The sequence below is a fragment of the Chelmon rostratus genome, chromosome 13, assembly GCF_017976325.1.
Source record: "Chelmon rostratus isolate fCheRos1 chromosome 13, fCheRos1.pri, whole genome shotgun sequence".
NCBI lineage: Eukaryota > Metazoa > Chordata > Actinopteri > Chaetodontiformes > Chaetodontidae > Chelmon > Chelmon rostratus.
In genome coordinates this window covers 9,219,381-9,243,225 of record NC_055670.1, presented here as the reverse complement: position 1 = coordinate 9,243,225, position 23,845 = coordinate 9,219,381, and the positions used below count along the sequence as shown (strand labels likewise).

Sequence of the window (23,845 nt, the reverse complement as noted above, 5' to 3'; positions counted from 1 at the left end):
TCCAATGGTGCTCAGATTTATGCAAAGTTGGAACATGAACTGTTCTTTGACAACTGAGTCTGCTGAGTTGGTCAGAAGCTCTGGCGTAGGCAAGCAAATAGTCGTCTTTTTGATTAGAGATTCTTTTGTAAACTGGGGGGACCCTCAACGTTGACTTTCCAATAAATAATTATAGACCACTATGTAACATAAACTAAATTTACTATATAGAACTAATATTCCACTGCTCCAAAAACTCCAGTTTGTGTGGTAGGTTACAATACAAAGACACCAAAATCAGACACTACTAATTCTGTAAGGTTGCTATTTTTCTATCTATGAATTGAACAACAGCATAAAAATCGAGAAATAACACACAGACACATCTCATCATTTTATAAAGGCACTTAATAATATAATGTTAAAATGTTTATTTTTCCACCAGATGGCAGTATGGTACCCTAAAAACCATGTTACCTGTAAACAGTCATAGCCACCCACTTATAAAAGAAAAGTGGGGAAAAAATCATCAAGAACATTTCAAAGAAAAGAGATGAAAACTACATATAACAGTGAATAAATAGAAAATCATTCATACAGTCCAGAAATCATCCAGTTGGTTGAGTTTGAAGAGAGTGACAAAAAACATGCTGAGTAAAACCTTTGACATTAATGGCACACAGTCGTTATAAGGCCGGTCAAGTGCGCCTGTACATTGACAACAAATCCAACAACGTGTTGTTGGATTTGTTGTGATGTGTTGTTTTGAGGGCAGGTAAGTAAATTAAGTCACTTGAGATAGAAAAAAGGAACTGAAACTTTATGGCTCTCACAATGTTTTTGTGTGTTTGGTGTGAAAAATGTCTACGGAGGTCTCCTGGCACTGCCTGAGGTCATAGTCACAATATCCGATAGAGAATCGTCCCTGGAAGACAAAACGAACATTTCTTACAACCAGAACTCCACGTGTTGACTCACAGACATTCAGCACTGTATGTCTGACAGTGGCAGCCATAGAAAGGGACGAATATCAATGAGTATGACGTCTCACTTTTGGTCTCTTGAAGTAATCCAGTCCTCTTCCTATCTTGATGATCCAACCATTGTCAAACCTTGAAACACAATGAATTTTGGATTAAAATAAAGCTGCAATCATAAGAGTGGAGTGCTAATGTGAAACAGAGTGTGCTGTTTTTTGGAATTAAATCCTTTGTGAGCCAGTTGCAGCTGTACCTGATCTCCCTGTCATGTATGGTGGAGGAGTACTGCAGATCCAGAGTCACTCCCTGGGCAGCAAGACTCTCTTTCAGCTCGGCCAGAGCGTTGCTCTGCTGGCTGCTGTCCGTCTGCAGGACAAAATGAATGGCAGTTCAACACAAAATGAACAGAAGAGACTGCTATGGCTGCCATGCATTCACTGTGTAGTGTGACCTCATTACTTAAATAACCTACTTCCTCCTGAGTGGTGAGGAGATGGATCTTTTTCACCTTGCAGGACGCTTTGAGCAGCATCTCGCAGAACCGCAGGAAGTTGTACAACTGGAGTGGAGGGAAGGGGGAGAGGTTTGTTTCACATGTTAGGGTGAGTTTAGTACAGCAGTATGTTGAGATTAAAAGTTAGCGTTAAGATATGAACATCAAAACAAAGAAGGCTTTGTGCATTGTAAAAATGAAAAAAAAAAGAAAAAAGAAAAATCAACATTTTAGGCAATCAATGGTAATATTATGAGACAACAGAAATTATGTTTTGGTATTATTATTCAGGTATTATTCATGTCGCAAAAGTTTGCAAGAAATAAAGCCTTGGATTGAAAAATTTCACTAATGCTTATTCAACGGACAGACAGTCCACATAAAATCACTTAAGTAATTTATCCATTACAGATACCAAATACTTGCTGGTTCCAGCTTTTCAAATACCAGTATTGGCTGCATTTCTTCTGCATGTTGTTGTAAATTTGATAATTTTGACATTTCTAATTTTAGTAAGAGAAAATTGTAAATTTGACACTGTTTTTGTAACTTGATTAAACCTAAATTAGGAAAATGCAGCATAATGAAATAATGATGTCTCAAAAACAGATTTTGGCACTGGGACCTCAAGATACACTGATAAAGCACAATCCACCTTCATGCCTTTGTCATGTCAGGTGATATCATGCTTTACCAGTGCACTGACAGAAACAAGGCTCTTACTTGGTGGATGTGCCGTATGTATGGATCTTCAACCCAGACCTCTGTGAGCAAACTGCTGATGTACGGCTTGAACAGAGCCTCATAGCTGTAACCAACAGCATCCTCGGCTATTCGTATCTGCTCGTGGTATTTCCCATCTGACAAGAGAAGGGAAACAGAAACAGAAAGAGACAAGAAATGGAAATTAGAGGTGGCACAGACAGCAGCTTGCAACAGTAAAAGCTCCTATTTAGACCAACCCCCAGAATACTACACTGCCTAAGGTTTTCTGTATGTCACGTAGATTGTGATCATTTGATCAAACACAAATTTGTTTAACGATACGCACTGTGTAGTAAAATATCAACTGAAATCGTAAAAGTATTCAAACAACATTTTTCATCACAGCCTTGAGATTGGGTAAAACTGCAGGAGCAACATTAGGGCCCTTATCGTTTTTATTTTGTATTGTGCTGTGTGAGCCAGTTGGTTTGTGAGAATAAGAAGTTATGTTTGTTTTATATTTTATTTTATGCGCACCACTGAAGTACATTCTCAGCTAAGGGCCTTGAGGCAGACCCTACTTTTCTACCCATTTTGACAAGGTACACAAGGCCCTTCTCTAAAGTATAGATGGTTCATATATGACAAAATTATTGTATGCAAAGCCTATTAACCACAAACAAAGGGGGTCAGTGGGGTCCCTGAGCTCATTCTTGCCCCACAGCATGTTAATCTGGCGGCCTTGGCTGAGGCAGCTGCCCACTTCGCCCCTGTGTGTTGTTCAGCCAGTGCTTGTGTTGATTACCTTCTTTCATCTGGTTCACATGAGCTTTGATTTGCTCTGCTCTGTCCATGTAGCCCTTTATCTTATCCCTGTAGTGCCCTCTCTTTGAGTCATCTTTCACAGCTGCTGGCAGGAGCAAGGAGACCGGAATAAATTATGATTCATGTCCTCTTCACTGGTTTGTACTGTGTGTATGCCTGAAAGAGTGAGTCAAAGACCTTTCAACACGTCCATAAGCAACTGGATGCCCTCCTGGTAGCAGACAAGAGACTCCTGGAAGCGGCCGCTCTGGTCCAGCTCCACTGCCCGCTTCAGGACGGAGATGGCAGATGTCTCCATCCCTGACACATGATTTTGTGTCATTATTCTACCTATCCTTCGTCTTTCAAAAGCTTCTAGAAAGCCAACAGTGTATTCATGCTTATCTACTGTCAGAGAAGTCACAGAAGTATCTTCTCAATCTGATAGCTACGTAAGTGCGCCACAAAAATAACTCCCGGAGAAACTTAGTGCTGGAGTTATGGTCCAAAGTGATTAGGTGGGTGCAGTATTACTTGAAACAAAAACATTTGCCTAAAGCACCTTTGTTTAATCATATCTTATTAGGTTTAAATAGTGTATTTTTTATTTCTTTAAATCGCCAAGATAGACCATCGGAACATCGTTGAAGCAACGTGTTTCATATCGGTGCAATTTCAATGTAACTCCTTGATGTTTCCGCGTATGTTTTTCCCCAACCGTTCTACGAAGACCCGCCCCTATCTTGTCTCAGATTGGCTCTAAACCTGCAATAGTTTCCAACCCTGACCATCTAACCAACCATCTAAACGTAAACGTAACAAATCAGCGTAGAGGCAGCATAGGGCGGGTCCTCGTGGAAAATGCTTCCGGTGGAGACTTCCATGGAGGAGATAAACCAGTATGATAGTAACGTGACTATCCGTTAGGCGTTGTTAATCAACTCTTGAATTAACGTTTTACGTGTAAATTTGGTGAATATGGTATGAATATAATAGCATTTGTTTGTTTTTTCATAACGGATAGCTACGTTTGATCTACGCGCTTATTTTGCGATCTGTACGGCTTTAACCTTGGCGTGAATGACTGTAGTTGCTGTAGCAAGTTAGCTAGCTGTCTGTGGCCGGCAGCCCTGCCGAAAAATAAAACATGCCAGGCGTTATTCGCGGTTTGAGCTGTTTATCTGTCAAGGTAAGACCCTCACTTCCAAACTTTAACAGTCCAATACTGACAGAAGCAAGTAACGTTTTCTGTATTTTAAAGCAGGACCTCTATGTGTCCACACTGTGAAGGGATTTTGTATGTAAATGTGAGAATTGACTTTTTGTCTTCAATGTATAACGTTAGTTACAAAAATCGACATAGCGCGTGATATCACATTAAATTTGTTTTGTTCATTGCGTTTTTCAACTCAACCTGCCCAAACTTCTGCTATGCTGAAAGTTACTTATCCATCTGGAAATCTGGCTTGTTCAAATATTAATAAGTGATAAATAGTGCCATCATCTAAGTCATTCAATTGTTCATAGAGGGTGGGCAACATGGGTAAATTAACTGTCTCTATTTTTTGTTGTGTTCAGGGCTGCAACTAATGATAAATTTCATTGGCGATTTATCTGACGATTATTTTCCTCAGTACTGGATTAGTTGGTGGGTCTTTTAACGGTCAGAAAATGGTGCTATATGTCAATCAGTGTTTCCCAAAGCTCAAGATGAAGTCCTCAAATGTCTTGTTTTGTCCACAACCTAAAACATACTCAGTTTACTGTCTCAGAAGAGCAAAGAAACCAGACAATGGCCACATTTAAGAAGCTGAAATCAGAAAATTCTGACTTTTAATTTCTTAAAATTGCTCAGACCGATTAATCAATTGTCAAAATAGTTGGCAATTAGTCGTTGCAGCCCTAATTGTGTTAACACATAATTGCAATATATTATATGGAGAAACTGTTCTGACAGTGATTAAATTAAAAAATAATTAGCAAATTGTACCGGACAAATGTAATTACTTGATCATATTTTTCCAAAAATCATCCTCAAAACTGGAGCTGCCCACCTCATCGACTTAAAACATTGCCCACAATGGCGGAATAAACCCAGAGACACTAAAGTGATTGCCACCACAGTATTAACATAATGCCAAAATCTGACGGTTGACAAATTTAAATTGCCTCACGTCATAGGGCCCTACCCTACAGGATGCTCTGTGCTCCTGCATTACAAAGCACCTCTTCATCTCCATTATCACACTTTGCTTTTCATTTTGACTCGTCACTGTTTGTGTTTACAGATCCTGACAGAAAGTCCACTTTTGTCACCTTGCCCATGGTTTGTGTCTGCATGCAGCAAATTTACCAAAGCAAGAATCCCACAACAGGTAAGAATCAAGGCAAAAGCCACGGGTTTGCTGTGTCTCCATTAGTTGCAAATAATTTAATTGATTGCAAACTTGCCCTGTCTTGTACAGTGGCCTTGTGTCAAAATCTAACTTTAATACCTTGGTAATTTTTCGTTTATATAGTGCATATTGGTAAATTAGGTAGGGTCGAATCCCAGCAGGGTCAAGGGTCTATTAACGGTATACAGAAGACGGGAAGGGGGATCATTAGGTGCAGCAGATTAATCCCCCATGCTAATAATGATGCTCCTGTTCTGCACTTCTGATTATGATTAAAGGGTTACTTCAGCACATTTTCTCTGTTGTCGGTGTTCAAAGACTCTGTGTTTTCCTTCACAGCTTTTTGCTGAGAGATCAAAAGAACATGAGAAATATGGAGGGGATCCAGACCAGCCTCATAAACTGCATATAGTGACACGAGTCAAAAGTGTGATCCGAAGGCCATACTGGGAGAAAGAGATGGTGAAACACCTTGGGCTTCAAAAGGTCAGGCTTTTGTGTTCAGAGCCCGGAGCAAAGGTTGCCTCCTCTGTTATACTGTCAAAGTGAATTCAAGATAATTTAAGAAAAGGAAGAGACAAACAAAGGAAATGTTTTAGAGAACACCAGACTCTCAAGAATTAGAGAAATGTACAGTACTGAGATGTATTATTGAGGAGTACAAATGTGTAAATAGGTCATGTGCAGTGCCTTTTATAAGCATAAATTAGCACCTCAATTAGCATTATACACATTGTGCCTCAGCCCTGTGGTGTAGACCAAAGAAACAACTTTCAATAAGATAGGTGAGCAGTATAGAGGGATGAACCCTAAAATTATTAGCTGTGGTTGTATCTTCCCAGGCAGGCAAAGCATCTGTCCACTATGGAGTTACAAAGACCATTTATTATTGTTTTTTCCGTAATGCTCAGTCTTAATTTTTTTTTTGCTCTGTCACTGTTCTTGCTGTGTATTTAGGCACATGTACCTGTGATTCACAAAAACACACCTGCAGTCAACAGCCAACTGAAATTTGTCAAGCACCTTGTAAGGTAAGATTAATTAAAAAAAGGAGCGTCTCTGCAAATCATGAAAGCATGCAGCAAAAGAAAATGTGCCAGCAGATGTAGATTCAGGACTTAAGTTACAAAAGAGAATTTATCTTCATAAGAACACTCAACAAGTGCCTCTTAAAGCTATTAATCTGATCATTGAAGGTATATTTGAAGAGACCGTGTGTATGACTTCCTGTCTTTTCCTGGTTCATTCAGGATCCAGCCTCTGAGGACTCCCTACGGACTCCCTGCTGAACAGGACATGGCAGACTCCTACATTAACAGCAACGGAGAACTGATTGTTCGTCGCCTCCTCCAACCTGTGGAGCCCAAGGCTATTGAATCTTAACTCAGCTTTCAATTATGTCAGTTAACAGCTCAGTTGTTCATAATTGTTATGGAAAATCCTGTGTTCCATAGCGTCCTGCTGATTCCAGTCTGTGATCCAGGTTTGAATGGGTTGTGGGTTTATTCAGTAGTTATCCAGGCAAGTTGGTTTATTTTGTCTACCCTTCAATAAATAACTTAATTACCAGTTTGTCAGTCATATATGCAGATGTTAAAATTGAAAATCTGTTTTCAGTGACTATTTAGCAACAGGTGATGGTTCAGATTCTTTATTTAACATGTATAAAAACTCTAAAGAGCTTTTTTATCCTTTTCTCTTGTTTTTTGTAGATTGTTCAGACTGCCAATGGCAATTCTCAGAGTTATTTCAGAAGCCAAGGGTCCCCTCAGACAGGACTTTACAGGACTGTAGCTGTGTAGTTCCATACTACATACTAACTGTACACATCCAACCATCTATGAGCTGTATCCCTCAGAGTGTTCCAGTGGGCTGGAGACGATCCCAGCTGACACGGGTAATTTCGAGTCATAAATAAACCTAACCTGCATCTTCGGAGAGTGTGAGGAAACCCTTGCACGAACAAGGAAAACATGCAGACTCCCTACACAGGCTTCGTTGCATACTGCAAGTAAATAAGAAGCCAAGTAACTTCACATTTGTATACTACTTTGAAATGTTATACATTCAGAGTGCAATCGATCAAGCTTTCTTAAGTGCCACTTCAGCATGACACCACAGGTGAAACTAGAGACAAACAAACTAGAGTGTGTGTGTGGGGGGGCTTTAACATTATCACTGACATCAATGAATCACTTCAGTGAATGTTATAGAAACCTGATGTAACATGAAATGGGATGGGCACTCAATTTTACACAAGTTTTGTTTAGAGAGAAAGGGTCCAATAAAGAAATATTGTGTTGCATTATGGGAACTGTAGGATCCTGTGTTTCCACCCATACATACCCGACTGAAACATGGGATGCTGCTACAGCATCCAGAGAAGCTATACAAAATCACAGCAGACATTTTTAAATTCCTGTTATACTTTTTATTAAGTCTGCATTAGTTAAGCCAAATTCTTGCTACAAGGAAATGTCATGTAAAAATGTATTCTGGTGCTAAAAGATGAACTTGGCACTCATGCATCAAGATTTCTGTTCATCATCAGACTCACACGGTTACAAGGAAACACACGAAATAAACAGAACTACCTAAATGAGCACACCTCTAACTAAGGACAAAGCTTTAAGGGTTTAGCCAACAAAACAAAATCAAAAACAATAAGATGAATCTAAGAGCTAGATGATACATGGTTAGTGCAACGATTCTGTGACATATACTGGATTCTCAACAATTAGATGAGTAATGTTTTCTTGCTCTTTAAGTAGTTATTGAAATATAAAACATGGCAGACAATTTATTAAATAAGGCTCAATCAAAAATGTTAACTGATCACTTGATTTGAGATATGGTACATTAAAATATGGAAAATGTGAGGTAAAATCACTGAGAGAAGGGCAGAGGAAAAATTAAAATGGGCTGTCTGCTAGGCTTTTTTGAATGAGGTAGCCCTGAGAGAGAAAACCGGAAGACTGTCGATGCTTTTCAGTCATCTCCAGAATCTGAATCTGAATCGTAAGCTCGTCCTCTGATGGTTTTCTTCTCCACCCTCGTGAACTTTGTGCCCGACCTCTGCGTCGCTGTAGGAGGCTCCATCAGGTTACCACTGGAACAGGAAAAATGTGTGATGTTAAAATCAGGTTGAATGTTTTAATCAGCAAATCACAGTGAATCTGTTGCTAAAAGGTGAAGGAGGGATGTCTCACCTGTACTTAATAACATCTGCACAGCCGAGTCTCCATTCAAGCATGTCTGTGGGAAACTCGTCTGTGTTTCCCAGGTCAGTGAATCCAACCACATAGTCCTTTGTTTTTCCGTCTAATAGCAGGGCCAGCGTAGGAATGACCTTGATGCGCAGCCTCTCTGTCAGAAATGGGGCCTTTTCCACATTCAGTTTGATGAACTTGGTCTCAACATGCTTCTTTGCCAAGATGGCCAAGTGTTTGTCGAGGATCTTACACCTATATGTAAGGGATAGATGGCAGAATGGCAGGTTCAGCAGCCTGATGACAATTTCGCTTAGCTACTAAAATCAAAAATCAAAAACAGAGAAATTAACTTGTAGAAGAGATCCATCATGAAAAATGTGATCATTTAAACACTGGCTGGCTGGGGCTGGCTGGCTGGCTGGCTGGCTTTATATATCCCAAGCTGGGAAATTGCAGAGCTGCAGCAGCATTACACACAGTGAAATAAGTGAAAAATTGTGAAATAAGACTATAAAGAACAAACTATATATAAAGCTGGGCACCAGTGAGGTATGGTGCTGACTCCTGAATGTGACATGCTTAAGCATTATTAAGGTGATTAAATTAGGACTGCAATTTAATATCATTTTCATTACTTATTATTTTTTTGATTTTTCATATTGTATACAAATTGTCAGAAAACAGTATAAAAAAAAAAAGCCTGTTTACCAGAGCCAAAAGTGATGTCTTCAAATTGCTTGTTTTGTCGGACAAAGACTTAAAAACCCAAGAATCTAACTTAAAATTATAGAAAACGCCATTTTTGCTTGATAAATGACACTATGAATCAATCATCATGATCATTGCATGTTAATGTTCTGCTCACTGACTCATCAATTAATTGACTAATCATTTTATTGCAAGGTAAAATTTCTTAATTGTACACCTGTTGCTTAGGGTCTTAATACAGATAAATGAATGTGAGCTATGGACGTACCTGAAGGTGGAACTTCTGTAGAAGTGGCAGACAACATTCTTGCTCTCTTTGACCTCGCTGAAAAAATCCTTCTCACTTGGGACTTCTCTGTACTCTCCATGGCCTTTAGACAACCACTCCTTCAAAACAGAGAACTCAGTTGAGTGGCAGAACAGTGACTCTTAAAGAGTGAAAAAAACTGGCCTTTAAATTTGAGCACAATGAGAACGTGCAGTCTCTTTTGGTAGCCGATTTGGGATGTGAACAGTGGCAAACAGTTTTTCCCAGGAAAAATCGACTTGGATTCCTCGTGTACAGAAAAACTTGAAAGCAAGAGAGTAAATCAGAAGCACCACGGCCCTTGTGCAAAATTCAATTATTTTTCTGAAACTCTCCATTGCAAAACTGGTTTCCATAACGTTTTTTTGTCTTGGCTAATATTCTAACAAAATGTATTTCTAACAGAATAAACAATGAATTTCAGAGGGACCCTGTGGATAAAACAGCTGAAAAATTACCATCTAAGTATATATCGCTCTGTGAAGACACACTTTTGTAAAAAAACAAAACAAAGCAACTGTCAAAAAAACTATAGACCTCTGATCTTTTCTGACTTACAATTATCCAACAATCCTTTCCTCAAAAGTCCACAAGATTCCAGAAAACCCCATGACAAGTTAAATAAGTAAGTAACAGAATTCAAAATCACACTGTCACATAATAACAAAACACCTCCAAGAAATAATTATTTCAAAGTATCATCAGTATCGAGATACATGCCAGTTAAAGCAGTGGCATGGACACACAGATTTCTGTCACAACATCAGCAGATGCTGATGTTGTGACAGAAATGTTGCACTTGCTGTAAGTGTATTTACTAAGTGGCCCTGATCATTTCATCTGCTTTTGGAGTCTCATTTTCCAAAATGGTACAATTCACTGCGTGAGCCAATGAGTATAAAACAGTTAAAAGAAAACATCCCACATACCTGCTCCTGTTTCTGGGCTTTTTTAAGGGCCTCCAATCGCCTTTCCTTAAGTCTTTCCAAATCATCTTCATCCATTTCATTCAGTTTGCTCAACTGCGCATCCAGCTTCTCCTCCACCAGCTTGGCTGACTGCTCCAAAACCTTTGTTATGATATCGATTGGTTGGTTGGCCATGGTTGCCTGCTCAGTGTGCAACTCTTTTGAATCTGAGGAAGTAAAAGGACAGATCGTGAAAGCTGAGATGCGACACCAGATAACGTACAAGCTAACAATATGACACCAGTTGAGATATCGCCGCTCAATAACTTCCACAACATGCCACAATGATAACAGTTACATCAGAGGGGGGAAAAAAAATATAACTTCAACAGTTTTTCACAATGAAAATGCACATTTGCATAATGCAAATTGCACACTCAGTTAGCCAGTACACCCAGCTGAAACTAATGCAGTCTAATGTAACAGCCCAGCATTAAAGCAGAGGGGATAATGTTCAGCTTTCAGAAGCTGTAGTTTGTGATGATGTTGATTTGTGTTTTGTTCCACTGAGAGACGTTCCTAGTGTTAAGTCTACCGTCATTAATAACAAATGGGACGGATAAAACATTATACACACCTCTCAGTTTCAACAAAAGCTGAACACTGCTATCATTCTGAGGGTAGGGTTTATTGCAGGACTGTTGTATTAGACTATATTACATTTAGCAAGATATACGTAGAAAAATGCCAATTATGATCAACACTAGTGTGAATAACCCAGTGTGTAAGTAAGAGGCTGGCGCTCCTGTCAAGTCATTGAGAAAAACATGACGCCGAATGCTGTCAGACTGAGCAACGTATCCAAAGTAGAGACAAAGCCATGGTAACTGGGCACACCTTGTTTTCACCGGTTCTTGCTAGCGTTAGCCTAGCTGCGGTCACATACTTGGTTATGGTTGTTCATTTTTCGACCCCTGCCTTTTCGCCTCATATGCAGCTAATCTATACACACCAGTTAATCGAGAAATGTAGCTACGTACTAACTTTGGCCACTAACCACGAAAAAAATTTGACAATGCTAAAGCTAATGCTAGCCTGCTAAGCTAACATTAGCCCTGCGAATTTTATAGATAAGTTGCATTCGCATCGACCAGGGAAAATACTCGATCAGTGTGTGAAATAATGACAAACGTCGATGTTACGCTGTGTTAAAATTAAGATATGCTAATTCATAACCTCACTGCAGTGAAATGTGTGTTACCTGATAGATTTACAGGTGCTCACCAACACTTCAGTTCGTGCGCGAAATGCAAACGGTTGCGGATGTAACGTCACTGTGGGCACGCCGACGTCAGGCAAACTACATCCGGGAAGGAAGCCAAACTCAAACCTCTAACTCAATTATGACACACTGAAAACAAAAACAGTATTCCTATGGATACACATTTGTTTGTATTAAATAATACCAAAAATAAAATATTGAAAAACTTAAACTTGCCTCTTTTTTTTAATTTATTCATAATACATGTTGATAAGAAAGAGACTGGTGGCTGGTATACTGGGATTCTTGACCTCAGTTTGTTTGGCACAAACATGCAGTATTTCAGCAACTTAGCACATTTGTGGATTTCATACCTGCAAACATAATAAAAGAGAAAAAAACTCCTTTGATATCAAGTGAAGTTTTGAGTATAGAAGTTTTAAATACTACTGCATTTATCTGTTCCTTACAGGACAGTGTAGAGTTGATCACTCAAAATTAGACATCCTGCACTATTTCCAGTTTGTAATGTAACAGTAGGAAAAACATTATTTTCAGAACCAACATTAACTTCAGTGGACACCCTTCTATTACTCACACTGTAGCTTTAAAAACGACACAGACAAACAAGTTAATACAGAGTTTACAGTTTATTACCAAGATTTAGAAAACTTACAAACAAGTTCACAGCTTCAGGTCTTCAGGCACAAGCCAGTTTAGAGAAGTCAAGACTGGCCAATTTTAACTTCTGGCAAGATATGACAGGTGAAGAGAAGCAAACATTTTGAAAGTGAGTGGAGACTTGCACATTCTGAATTACATTCATTTCAACAAGTTAAAAAAGGACAGACCGATTTGGTTTGCATATAGAGATACTGTTTTTAACTTTTCAACCACACACATAATGTCTCGCATGGTGACATCACAAGCCAGCCAGCCAGCCGCATCTGCTGAGTACTTCTAATCACCAATCAGAAAAGTTAACTTCACACAAATACAACGATGTAGCCACAAGCCATACAAACGTCTCCAATGTATGTACACAAGTACATACGATGGGCTTCAGAGTTAAAAATCAGGTCACGCGTTCCTTTGCAAATGCAAAATTATTTCAATATTCAGATTTGACAAACTAGTAACTTGACTGGAAACACACAGGAAAACTGAGATTTAGTCCAAATAAGGAGGCTGTATGACATGTTACACTATCTTGAAGGGACATCTCACTTATTAGTGATGAAAATATATGCATAGGCTACTCATTGATTGCCATAACCCCCTTCAACATTCTCCCGAGTCAGAGTGCTACTGAGAATCAACAGTTAACCTTATATGAAGTGCTTTGGCCAGCTTTCAATTTCCATGTTTGAACAACTTACAAACAATTAGAGTGAGAAGATTTACAATTTAAAGACAGTTACTAAGAAGTCACTACATGTAAACAATACAAGAGGTAAACCCTCCACGTACATCTTTTCTTTGAAAACCTTTAAGAAGTGTCTTTAAAAACATTATTTACACACTATAATAACAGGGTTTGGCACTTTTTTTGCGAGAGACAAGAGAAAAGATACTACTGTATGCAACAGACTACATTTTGTTCGCTTTTTTGCAACACAGCAGTTGGAAATATTTCACAGGTCAGTACAAGTAGCACACTGATGAAAAATTAAGTATTTTATTCCGACCATTTCTGGGATTATCATAAATCTGATGTCTGAGGAGTGCTACACTACCTGATCCTGAAACCAGGTTAAATATGATGATTGTGGTATCACAGTCATTATTTTGAACCTAGACTGATTTAACTGCATCTGTGAATCAAAAATTAACCTCTAAATGTGCCCGTGTAACATTATTTAAACCACAGGAACACACAGGGGGAAGTCGACAGCTTTATCAGATGGAAAACACTCTCCAGGAGGAGGGAGATTTAAACTCGTATAAGGCTGGCGTAGACTGGATGTATAAGAAAGAGTTAAGTGGTGCCAGCAACAATTTCTATATAAAATCTCACAAACGTTTGAAAACAAATCTTAGCGTTCTCTAAAAAAGAACTCCATATGAAAATGATGAATTTGCAAAAAGCTGCTACGATTATCATCATTCTGGGTGTTGTTGTGTAGATTGATAGAAGTACATTTCCTGCTTTTCCATTTGTGTTAGGGTGCTTTAACACCTGACCTGGTCGGTTCAGTTAAAACAACCTCAGGTCCGTTTGCAACGTGAGTGCGGTCGTCTGGACTAGTGTGAAAGTTGTCAATCAACTCCTCGGACCAAGACCACTTTAAAAGGTGGGTCTCGGCCTGATGTCAAGCATTCTCTGATGTGGTTTGCTTGCAGTGTGAAAAGCACACCAACCGACCACATGATTTTATGATAGGAGATTCATGATTTTAGAACAATTTCAAAACCTAAGCAACGAATAAATCCATCTACTAATCACGAAGTCTGTTCATAGAGCGACCTTCTAATTGATCTGTGTAAGCCATGTACACATATGCAAATCATTTGGTAACTGTTGTAGCACATATGCACATCAGTGACGGGTAATTTCACTGATTAACAGGTCAAAAGTTGCTGTTTTGTGCTTGTATCCTACTCCGTCTACTTTCTTGGCCCATTGAAAAGGGTGTGACAGCAATTCCACAGTAATAAGTCCTGTCTCTACCTGTTGGTCATTGCTCATAAAATGCTTTAAATTTGCAGTGTAACAATACTAATAATGCTTAGAGTCTGCTATTTCTTCAGGAGCTCACACCTAAGAATATAAATATACACATTAAAGTGCTGCATAAACATCTGTCAGCCACCAGAGTTTGATTTTCTCCATGGGTCTGATGATGCATGTCCGAATGACAATGACCAAAACTGTCCCATCAAGGACTTATCAGTCTGTCCAACTTCATGTTTAATCCTCTTGGTTCATTTGCAAAACGTCATTCCGAACCAAACAAATCGAACCACAGGTGTGAAAGCACCCTTACGTGTCCATTAAAGAGAAGAACAGAATGTAGTGTATTGTGAGGTGTGTGAAGTTAGTCATTTCTATTTCAGGAGGCCACCGAGAATATTCTGGTAGATGCTTCAGTGGTGTCACAGCTGAGAAGGAGGAAAAAGCAGCAAAACAAAAAGCGACGTAATGGTAACACGCAGTGAAAACACTTCCCCTCCTGCTTCATGCTATCTTCAGGGTGCTACCATAAGCCTGCTGCACAACCACCTGCACGTTGTCCAGGATGAAGTCAAACGCCATACTCCAAACAGACTCCACCGACTGCTGCATGAGCCTGCACAGACGACACACAGAATAAATGAAGACACAGAAAGAAAGCTGGGGTGGTATAGGAACAGAGGAGGCTGAACTGTTCAGTACTTACCTTTTCATATATTTTATTATCAAATCCAGCTTCTCCAGATCTTTGTCGTCAATCAGATCAGTGCAGTATTTCACCACCTGCAGGATGTCCTCCTCCATGGGTTCTGACGAAAAGTAACAAGTCATTAAAAATGCATTTCTTGCAACCACACAAACAACGACATGGGTAAGTGCATGAGCAGGCGCTGTGACAGAGCGGTTTCTTCCCTGCATACCTGTTATGGTGGTGACCCATTCCCGTAGGAGTGTTTTAATGTCCGTCAGGTCACATGCTCCAGCCAACGCCGGAGCAGGTCGAGGACTGAATTTGGACAGATTCTCCGGGATGTCTGGTTTTGAGGTCGATGCGGAGGGACCATTTTCAGTCTGGGCAGGGAAAACAAGAGCAAGTTCAGTTCCAAAAGGTCATGTCTATCTTTACATACTGCCACCACCACAAGGAAGGCGTTCACTTTCATGTGTGGAACTGTTTATTGGCTCACCTTTACTATGTTCATTGGTTCCCGTGATTTGAGAGGAGGTTGCGGGGTTTTGGCTGGGCTGTTGGTCGGCTGACGCCTCTTCACAGGGGAAGGACCTTTTTTAGCGGGGCTCACCGCATTTTTTCTCTTGTAGCGCCGCTTCACCCGACCAATACCTATTCCGACTCCTGACTGTTTCAGCTGCATAAGCGGATTCTTCGGCTCCACTGCTGAGAAACCAAGAGGAAAACCATGAGATGAAGACAACATGCAAGCCAATAACCCATTCAATTTAAACCATTTTTACCGGGAGACTTACACGTTTTTGCCTGGGGCTGCATATTTGTTACACTGTTGTAGGCAGACTTCAGTTCTTCCTGGAGCTCTTTGGGAAGGGCAGCAAATACGTCTGGATCAACCTGCAGTCAGACATGAAATGAAGCTCAACACGTAGACACAAGGAAATCAGCTTTGTATAACTGGGGGCTAATGTGCAGTTTTGAGAAGAGCTTTTGCCCTCCCAATTGTGAAATTACAATATGAACAGTCATGATGACAAAATTATAGACAGATTGTTAACGTATATGAAAAATACTGAATCGGGATGATGTGAGCGACTTCTAGGAGACCTGAGCCACACAGCTTCCTTTCCAAACAAAGGAGACATGAAAAGAGGCTACTCTGGTCTGCTGCCACCCTGACCCAGATACACTTAAGGGGATGAAAATACTTATGTACACTGAATGAACCAAAAGGCTATAAACTTGTCAAAAGAGTATAACATCACTTTCTCATCAAAGTTTCTTCCAAATGTTGCAGGCTGTCAAAGATCAACTAACTTCCTGTTTGCACTTTTATCTATATCTTGTGTCCTGCTATATTTCAGTGTAAAAAAAACAGATCTATTACACTCTGCAACCACTCTGTATAAGGTAATAAAATGAAATCAATATGTAACAAAACATTTAAGCATGAAAATATTGTTTGAATTTTCTAAATTGAATTACCACAGCATCAAAATGTCAAACGGCTGCAACTCTACCTGCGAGAAGTTTGGCAGTTCCAGTACGATCCCCGGACTGTCCGGCTGGTTCGGAATCTGCAGAACCAACGTGCCAACAGGTGGAGTGTAGAGTGCAGGAGCAGAGGTAGGCGGACGAAGAGGGGAGGTTGGGCGAGTCTTCAGAGATGGAGGCTGTGGAGGAGGAGCGGAGGGATGTGGACTGGGTGACTGACGGTTATTTGGTCTCCCATCCCGATTCATCCACGACTGCTCCACTTGTTCTCTCAGCTCCGCAGGCAAGGCCTCCAACACGGAACGATCCACCTGGGACATCAAAGAGAAGCACGGGTTGTTAAAAACATTTCATTGTTAAACTGTTTGATCAGTCAGACACTTCTTTCAAGACCTCACCTGTGAAGGGGAGGGGACCTCAATACTGAAGTTGAGACGTGCTTGAGAATGTTTTGGAGTTTGTCTGCATGTCTGCTGCTCTCTGCTTGTTCCTGGGACTGGCTCGGGAGGGGACAGAGGATGTGGACAGGTGCCAGGTGCTGAGAAAGACTCCTGATGTGTGTTGCTGTCAGCAACATCTGTAATATTGATCTTCAAGTCAACTGATTTCACCGATGACAACAATGATTATAACCAGAATCACAAACACTTTGCACAAACCTCTGCTGCTTGATCTTGCATTTAATCCCTGCTCAAGCAACATTTCCTTGATGGAACGCGTCCGGGAGCCTGTGGATTCCTGGTGGACAGAGCGATTGCCTTCGAGAAGCTGAACCTGGATGCCGACCCCTCTCAGGTCCTGAACTTGTAACTTCATGGCATGAAACAGCTTGATGACAGCAGCAGCAATCAGCTGACCGCTGTCAGTAGATTGAGCGAGCATCACAGTCCTGACAGAGAGGGAGACAGGTAAGAATGCGTTTACAGGGAGACAATGGATAAGCAATGAAAAGAGGAGATTATTAATCACTTGTAGCATACAAGGACAACAGGCTTTTCTTACCTGGCTAGGTTATCACATATACCGTGGCCACCATATTTAGCTGGTTCCAGTGGAGCTCCAACCTTGCGAACCATGACCTTAAGGGTAACTCTGCGACCACGCAGCCCTGCTTCTTGTAAACGTTTCTGCACCTCCGTGGACAAGTTAGTCAGGAAGCACTCTGCCTCATCAACCTGGTCACAGAATGACGGGGACAAGAGGGTTATAGCGAGATAGGGTTGCAGGGAGGATGAAAGAGAAGAGATGGCACAGGTGAAAGAAAGCAGCTATAACCTTAGTAAAGCGAATGTTGTAGTTCATCTCAGCTGAGACAGACTTCCGTTCCTTCTCATAGCGGACAGGCCGGTCATCTAGACCCCTGCAGAAGCGGAACAGGGTTTGTCCAGTCCGGGGCCCAAATTTCTTTTGCAGCTGAGACAGAGAGACCTGTTGGAGGTCGCCACACAACCTCACACCCATAGCAGCCAGCTTTCTGCCCATAACAGGCCCAACACCTAGAGAAAAGAAAAGACAATTAGTCAAATATTCACCACAAGAACATTTTGAAGACTGTGGAGTGCAGGCCACGACCAGCAGGTGGTGCTGTATCTACCTGGTAGGCTGGTCACTGGCAGGTCCCTGATGAAATCATCCACTTCTTCCGACTTTAAGAAGTACTGCCCATCTGGCTTGGCCTTACGGGTCGACAGCCGAGCCAACAGGATGTTGGACCCTGAACAGATGAGCAGTCAGTTTGAGCTTGTAAAACAGGAACACTATCTTGATCTATTTTACAGTACAAGACTCACCCATGCCCACTGAAGCACAGCATCTCGTTTTCTCCTTGATGTCTGCTCTGATCGCTTTGGCCAGATCTTCTGGGCTGATGCCCAACTCGGCTAGCAGAGCAGAACCGTCTATCAACACTTCATCACAGCTCAGAGCCTCAATGTCATGAGTGTAACTGCAAAGGAGTGAGAAATGAGAGGGTGTGCTTTAGATCATTTTACATGTGAGGGAAGTGAGTAAAAAACTGAGTTCTTCTTACCCTGCAAGAGTCTCATACATGGTGAGAGCCACCTCTTTATAGGCTTCGAAATCATATGGGACAGACTGCAGCGAGGGACATAGCTGTTTTGCTTTGCCAAAAAACATCCCGTTCCTCACGCCTGCCTGCCTGTGAGAGACAACCGATGTATTAACATAGTAGTTAGCAAAAAATACAGTAATTTGTGTTGTTTAATAAAGAAGGTGTGTCCTTACCTGGCCTCATAACTGCAGGATGCAATCTCTGCCATGGAGAGAGCAGCAGCATCCTGGTCGACTCCGTTGGCATGGGACTCTGGACTCTCTTGTGAAGGAGTTTTGTATAGATCCTCATCTGCCCTCTCTGAGAGGCGAGATAAAGACGTTACAGTTAAGTAAGACACGTACAGGCTAATAAAGGAAACGCACTGAGCAACACTCCATGACAAACAGTTTGGGTACGACAATCTCACCAGGCCGAGGGTGACTCTGCTTCCTCTGGTAGTACTGCTGCTCCAGCTGAGGGTTGGCCCCAACCCTCCGGGGCACTCTGCCTTCTCCACGGTTGCTGGTCACAGCTACAGGCTTCCCTGCAAGAAAACCATGACCTCAAGCGTGAGCACTGACTGGATGGATGAGACCAATTTGTGAATATTACATATGAACACATTTCACTGCCAGCGCACAATTTAAACAGACGCGAAAGAGCCTTACCTCTGAGCTCTGGTCGATGTCGGATCCCCACAGACACAAAGAAACAGTCCATGTCCACATGAAGAATGCAAGACTTAACACTGGAGGGCGCTGACTGACCTGACCACACAAATAAATACACACCAGAACATCAGGCCAAAGTATTCACCAAATCACAAAAAGACAGGAACACAACAATCCATGAAGCCACATGCATCCCCAGAACTCATAATCTATCTTTTAGATTTTCTAACATGTACTTTAAGGCCTTATGAGTACTAGTTTACTTATAAGTAAAATGAATTTTGCATTTATTTACAGTAGAGAACAATAACACATTGTGAGAATGAGAGGTGAATAACTAATGTCTCCCTTTGCATTTGCACTTGAAAAGTTTTGCTATCCATCCATGATCACCGAGCCACCACGACACACAAATACATGCTTTCTTCACAACAATTAAATAGGTAAAAAAAGATAGCAGCCTGAATTTAGTAGGAAAACCAACAAAGTGACCTCTTCTTTCCTACCTCGACTGTCTGCAGAGTGCTGGGCAACATATTTCCGCAGTCGGTCTTTTCCAGAAAAGGAGGTGGCCCCAGCTGCTTTTCTTTTACTATGCAGTTCATTGACATACTCAGAAAAGCCAGTCCTCCATGTGGAGATCTGGTGTAACCGTGAGTGAGAGTAGAACTCAGAGATCAAGCCGCCCGTCTGTGCCAGCAGCTGCGTTGAGGACTTGGATGGTGACGATGACTTTGCAGTGGGAGGATCAGGTTTGGTTGTTATGTCGGTTGTATTTATTGAGGCTGAGCTGGATGAAAAGGCATTATGGTGACTTCCGTTTAGTCGAATTGGAGAATGTGAAAGGGGGCGAGATGCAGGTGAAAGAGGAGTCTTTTCGGGATTTGAATCAACCTGACAGGATGGCTGGAGCTGTTTTAGCAGTAGGTGGTTTTCAGTGGCTTTTATAGCCTCCTGGTAGGTGGGTGGTGGAGGTTTAGGCCTCTGCTCATAGGCTCCTTGAGAGCTGGACTGCTCTAGAAAGACAGGAGACTGGTCAGACTGCTTTGGGGGACTGTGCGGAAACTCATAGGGGTCAGGTTTGGTATGAAACTGTACTGAAGGACTGTGAGATTTATCCTCTGAACTCTTGAGTCTGCATTCAGGCAGTTCCTTGTCAACAGAGTGTTCATCTGGCTTTAAGGCACCATTAGCAAGGTGAGCGTGTCCATTGGTCAGGGGTGCTTCATTCACCACCTGTGGCAGAGGATCTTCTTTGCCACACTCTTGCATTTCATTCATCTTTGAATGGCTCATCACATCCAATGAGGTCTGCAATACTCCATTTCTGTGAGATAAAGAAGAGATGTCTTACTTAACAAGAAGTAATGGAACAGGATATTCCCGTTGTGTGTGGAAAAAAAAAAAGGGGGGGGGTTGCATACTCACATTTTTAATTCCTCTTCCTTGCAGCCACTCTGGGCACTGCTGCAAGTAGAGCTGATCTGAGGTTGTGGTTGGCCAGCTCTCTGGTGCTGGAGATTAGCATGAGGTGTTTGAAGAGTAGACTGTGGGGGTTTGTGTGGGGGTTTTGGGGTTTTTGGGTTAGACAGTGCGTAGGTGTGTAAAGGACTTCCGTGCCTGGGATCTGTATTGAGGTGACCGGACGCTAAGCGACTTGGTTGGGTGTCAATGAAGTGACCTGCAGAGCTTTGCGGGATGGGCTGAGGTTGGATGTTGCCTTGGTGAAGTCGACTGTGGCTGGAGTGAGGGACGGAGTTATTCTGGCAGCTGGATGAAGACTGCTCATGGTTGAGAAGAGAGTGCTGAATGCTGCGCTGTGGCAGATGAAGCCTGTGATGGAGGCTCGGCTGAAGCAGCCCGTGGCTGGGCCCTGCGATTTCTGAGGTCTGCTGCAGAGCCATGCCAGGAAAGAGTGGCCCTTTCTGTTTAGCATACAGCTGGTACTGTAGGTAAGGCAGGAGACGCCCAGCCTTGACACTGTTTTTAAACAAACATAATGTAAACGTAAGGATTTTTAGCTAATACTGCAGAAGACACATTAAATAAACAACCAAGTATACCCATGGAAGGCACACAAGTTCAACTAAACACACCTGTCAGTGATCCACTGTGGCTTAATGACCTTTTCTCCTTTGAGCTCCTGAATTTTGCTGTTGGGCAAGTTATTGGCGATGATGTGGGTGGTCTTAGAGCGAGAGTAGTAGACGTGGAACTGGCCACCGTGCAGCATCATCAACCTGCGCAGCTCATCTGCACTTGGCTCTGCTCACAAACAGGCAAAACACAAAATAGCAAATGAAAAGATCCCGAAATGATCAGTTTGATTATTTCATGAGTCATCTTACAGTAACATTTTCAGTTATGTAGCTTGACAGTGGCAAAATGCAATGTCTCCTCTACAGCAGACTGAGCAATAGGCCACCTGACCAGATACCTGATCTCAATGGTCATGTGCACCAAGTAATCTGCACAAAAGTCTTGATAGATCTGCACAAAACATCACAAACACTGGAAATGTATACATGGGTAAGAAATAGAGCCAGTAATCACATAAACCATGACCTGAAAGTGATTTTCTCCTGATGCTCCTCTGGGACATTCTCTCATTTACATTACCAAACTGTTACAGACTGACTGAACTGTGAGAGGGGTGAAGAGGAACAAACTAGCGACTATGTAAGAATATGCATTATAGCTCGGTGTTACCTGTGTATCCATTGACATAGATGGACACTCCATTGAAAATGCTGGAGCATGACCCTTCCTTGTGTTTCTCTCTGGGGGCATCAAGTTTAAACTGCTCGTCCAGCTTGGAAACTTTGGCAGCCATGTAGCCGCCCTGCAAACAAGGAGAGAAGTGACAGAACAAGGTGTCATCAATCACAACAACTGTGCCTGCAGAATCCCAGACCGATCAACTGGGGAACTTACACATACCAAACCACACGTCTGACACACATGCATGTTCTGCAAATATGTTTGCGGTTTACATAATAACCCACCAAAATCGGGAACAGCATCTATGCAGACACTCTTTTTTTTACGTGTATAAATGACACACTTCACATTATGCAGAAGTTTTTTTTTTTAATCCATTGCTGCTTTGCTTTCTAACATGCTAAATTAACCTTAATAAACTGCATATACCCTCTCCATGTGGACGAGAGGACAGGTACTCACCCTCTCAGCCCAACCATTGTCACCACTGGCATTGGCTTTCTTCTTCATCCACCCATCTCGACTCATACTGAGTTACCTGGAAGCACAAGAGGAGCTGTTGATCAATACTGAGTCATGCAAGTCAAAGCTGGGGTTCAGACACCAGACTGCACAGGTCAAAGCTTAATTCACTGATTAGATCCTTTATATAATTTACAGGAGAAATGTACGAATGTGCTTGTGATGCACACAAATGGTGCTGGATGACAAGATGAATCATACAAAGGTGTGTCAATCATTTCAATTACCACCTCACTGGAAAGGTTAGTACTATTAGATTGCTACATATTCAAGTCAACAATTCCTGAGTGAAGTTTTGTTGGTAGTTTACAAATCTTCCCCCAGGTGCAGGATGCAGAACACAGACAAGCTCTGACACTGTTAGCAACTGACATGTCTGGCTGCTTTGGAGTGAATTTAGGACTGCGTCGTAATGTTAATTCAGTACATGTGTTATGACACTGGTTGTACACTCAGGACAAGAGCTCTGTGTCCAAGGGCATGTCCGGGCAGGTCCTCTGCCACTGACAGGTAACGTTAGGTTACAACAGAGCCCCATGTGGCACTTTGACACATTTTCCATGGCAGCGGCTAACATTAGCCTAGCAACTCAAAGCGATGCTTAGCTAGTTAATCATGCATGTCGCTGCGCCATGACACGACCGTAACATCGTGTCAGTTCAAGCGAACGAAAAAGCACGCGTGTAAGTGTGCTCCCCGCACGCGCTAACAATGCTGGCGGGGTTAGCTGCCAAACAATGGACACGGTAACGTAACTTCAGTGCGGTGTTAACGGCGGCTGTAAACAAACCGCCGTCCTGAGTGATCGTTCGCCAACTGAAGTCACTTGCTTTTACCTTTTATCCTGTCAGGCTGGGCTGGTGGCTACAGACTTCTCTCTGCAGATAATGCCCAACACAAACGTTGTGTGCGCACTGATTCCGAGGTGACACCAAAGCAAAGCGAAATGAAAACCCTCCGGACGCTTAGCTCGACTCCTCAGCCTTGACTTTATCCTCCGGAGAAGTCCTTTTGATGAACTGCGATCTCCTTATATTGTTACGCTGCCACGCCATGTCTCTTCAACATTTTCGCTCTCCCTCCCAGTCCTTTTGCTCTCCATTTCTACCGCCTGATCCATTTGCTTTCCCTTTTTCTCAGTTAGAGTCAAGTGAGCACGGCGAAATACAGTAGTTCCGGATAAGATTTTCAAAATAAAACATTCGGTGACAAGTGACCATTTTGGAGGTGTGTGAGATTACAAATGTACAGTGTTTGTCCTTCTTGACA

The 23,845-nt window shown here is 41.8% G+C and overlaps 4 protein-coding genes across 5 annotated transcripts; 1 reads left to right on the top strand and 3 right to left on the bottom strand.

Annotated features, from left to right (window-relative positions):
* Window positions 1-377: 377 nt before the first annotated feature.
* Window positions 378-3,392, bottom strand: mitd1 (MIT, microtubule interacting and transport, domain containing 1). The gene is made up of 7 exons (XM_041951171.1): window positions 3,160-3,392; window positions 2,963-3,064; window positions 2,176-2,312; window positions 1,432-1,518; window positions 1,213-1,325; window positions 1,031-1,091; window positions 378-904 (listed from the first exon to the last, which is right to left on the bottom strand). The coding sequence occupies exons 1-7, from the start codon at window positions 3,302-3,304 to the stop codon at window positions 809-811; spliced, it is 741 nt and encodes a 246-aa protein (XP_041807105.1). The 5' UTR covers window positions 3,305-3,392; the 3' UTR covers window positions 378-808.
* A 400-nt stretch (window positions 3,393-3,792) lies between these two features.
* On the top strand, window positions 3,793-7,039 carry mrpl30 (mitochondrial ribosomal protein L30). Its single transcript, XM_041951459.1, has 5 exons — window positions 3,793-4,150; window positions 5,250-5,336; window positions 5,697-5,843; window positions 6,315-6,388; window positions 6,608-7,039. The coding sequence occupies exons 1-5, from the start codon at window positions 4,109-4,111 to the stop codon at window positions 6,738-6,740; spliced, it is 483 nt and encodes a 160-aa protein (XP_041807393.1). The 5' UTR covers window positions 3,793-4,108; the 3' UTR covers window positions 6,741-7,039.
* A 731-nt stretch (window positions 7,040-7,770) lies between these two features.
* On the bottom strand, window positions 7,771-11,816 carry txndc9 (thioredoxin domain containing 9). The gene is made up of 5 exons (XM_041951458.1): window positions 11,754-11,816; window positions 10,514-10,719; window positions 9,546-9,664; window positions 8,567-8,821; window positions 7,771-8,466 (listed from the first exon to the last, which is right to left on the bottom strand). Exons 2-5 carry the CDS (start codon window positions 10,685-10,687, stop codon window positions 8,346-8,348), a joined length of 669 nt encoding a protein of 222 aa, XP_041807392.1. The 5' UTR covers window positions 10,688-10,719; window positions 11,754-11,816; the 3' UTR covers window positions 7,771-8,345.
* A 574-nt stretch (window positions 11,817-12,390) lies between these two features.
* On the bottom strand, window positions 12,391-23,681 carry rev1 (REV1 DNA directed polymerase). 2 transcript variants are annotated; one of them, XM_041951318.1, is made up of 22 exons: window positions 23,413-23,681; window positions 22,517-22,592; window positions 22,043-22,175; window positions 21,430-21,598; window positions 20,762-21,313; window positions 19,840-20,660; window positions 19,331-19,429; window positions 19,090-19,206; window positions 18,854-18,980; window positions 18,639-18,767; window positions 18,400-18,554; window positions 18,204-18,323; window positions 17,885-18,105; window positions 17,612-17,784; window positions 17,269-17,498; window positions 17,008-17,186; window positions 16,636-16,920; window positions 15,913-16,012; window positions 15,615-15,823; window positions 15,348-15,498; window positions 15,134-15,236; window positions 12,391-15,043 (listed from the first exon to the last, which is right to left on the bottom strand). In XM_041951318.1, the coding sequence occupies exons 2-22, from the start codon at window positions 22,580-22,582 to the stop codon at window positions 14,932-14,934; spliced, it is 4,251 nt and encodes a 1,416-aa protein (XP_041807252.1). In that variant the 5' UTR covers window positions 22,583-22,592; window positions 23,413-23,681; the 3' UTR covers window positions 12,391-14,931. The 2 variants fall into 2 exon arrangements, with proteins under 2 accessions (XP_041807252.1, XP_041807253.1); XM_041951319.1 differs by having other exon boundaries at window positions 15,615-15,820.
* Window positions 23,682-23,845: the final 164 nt, after the last annotated feature.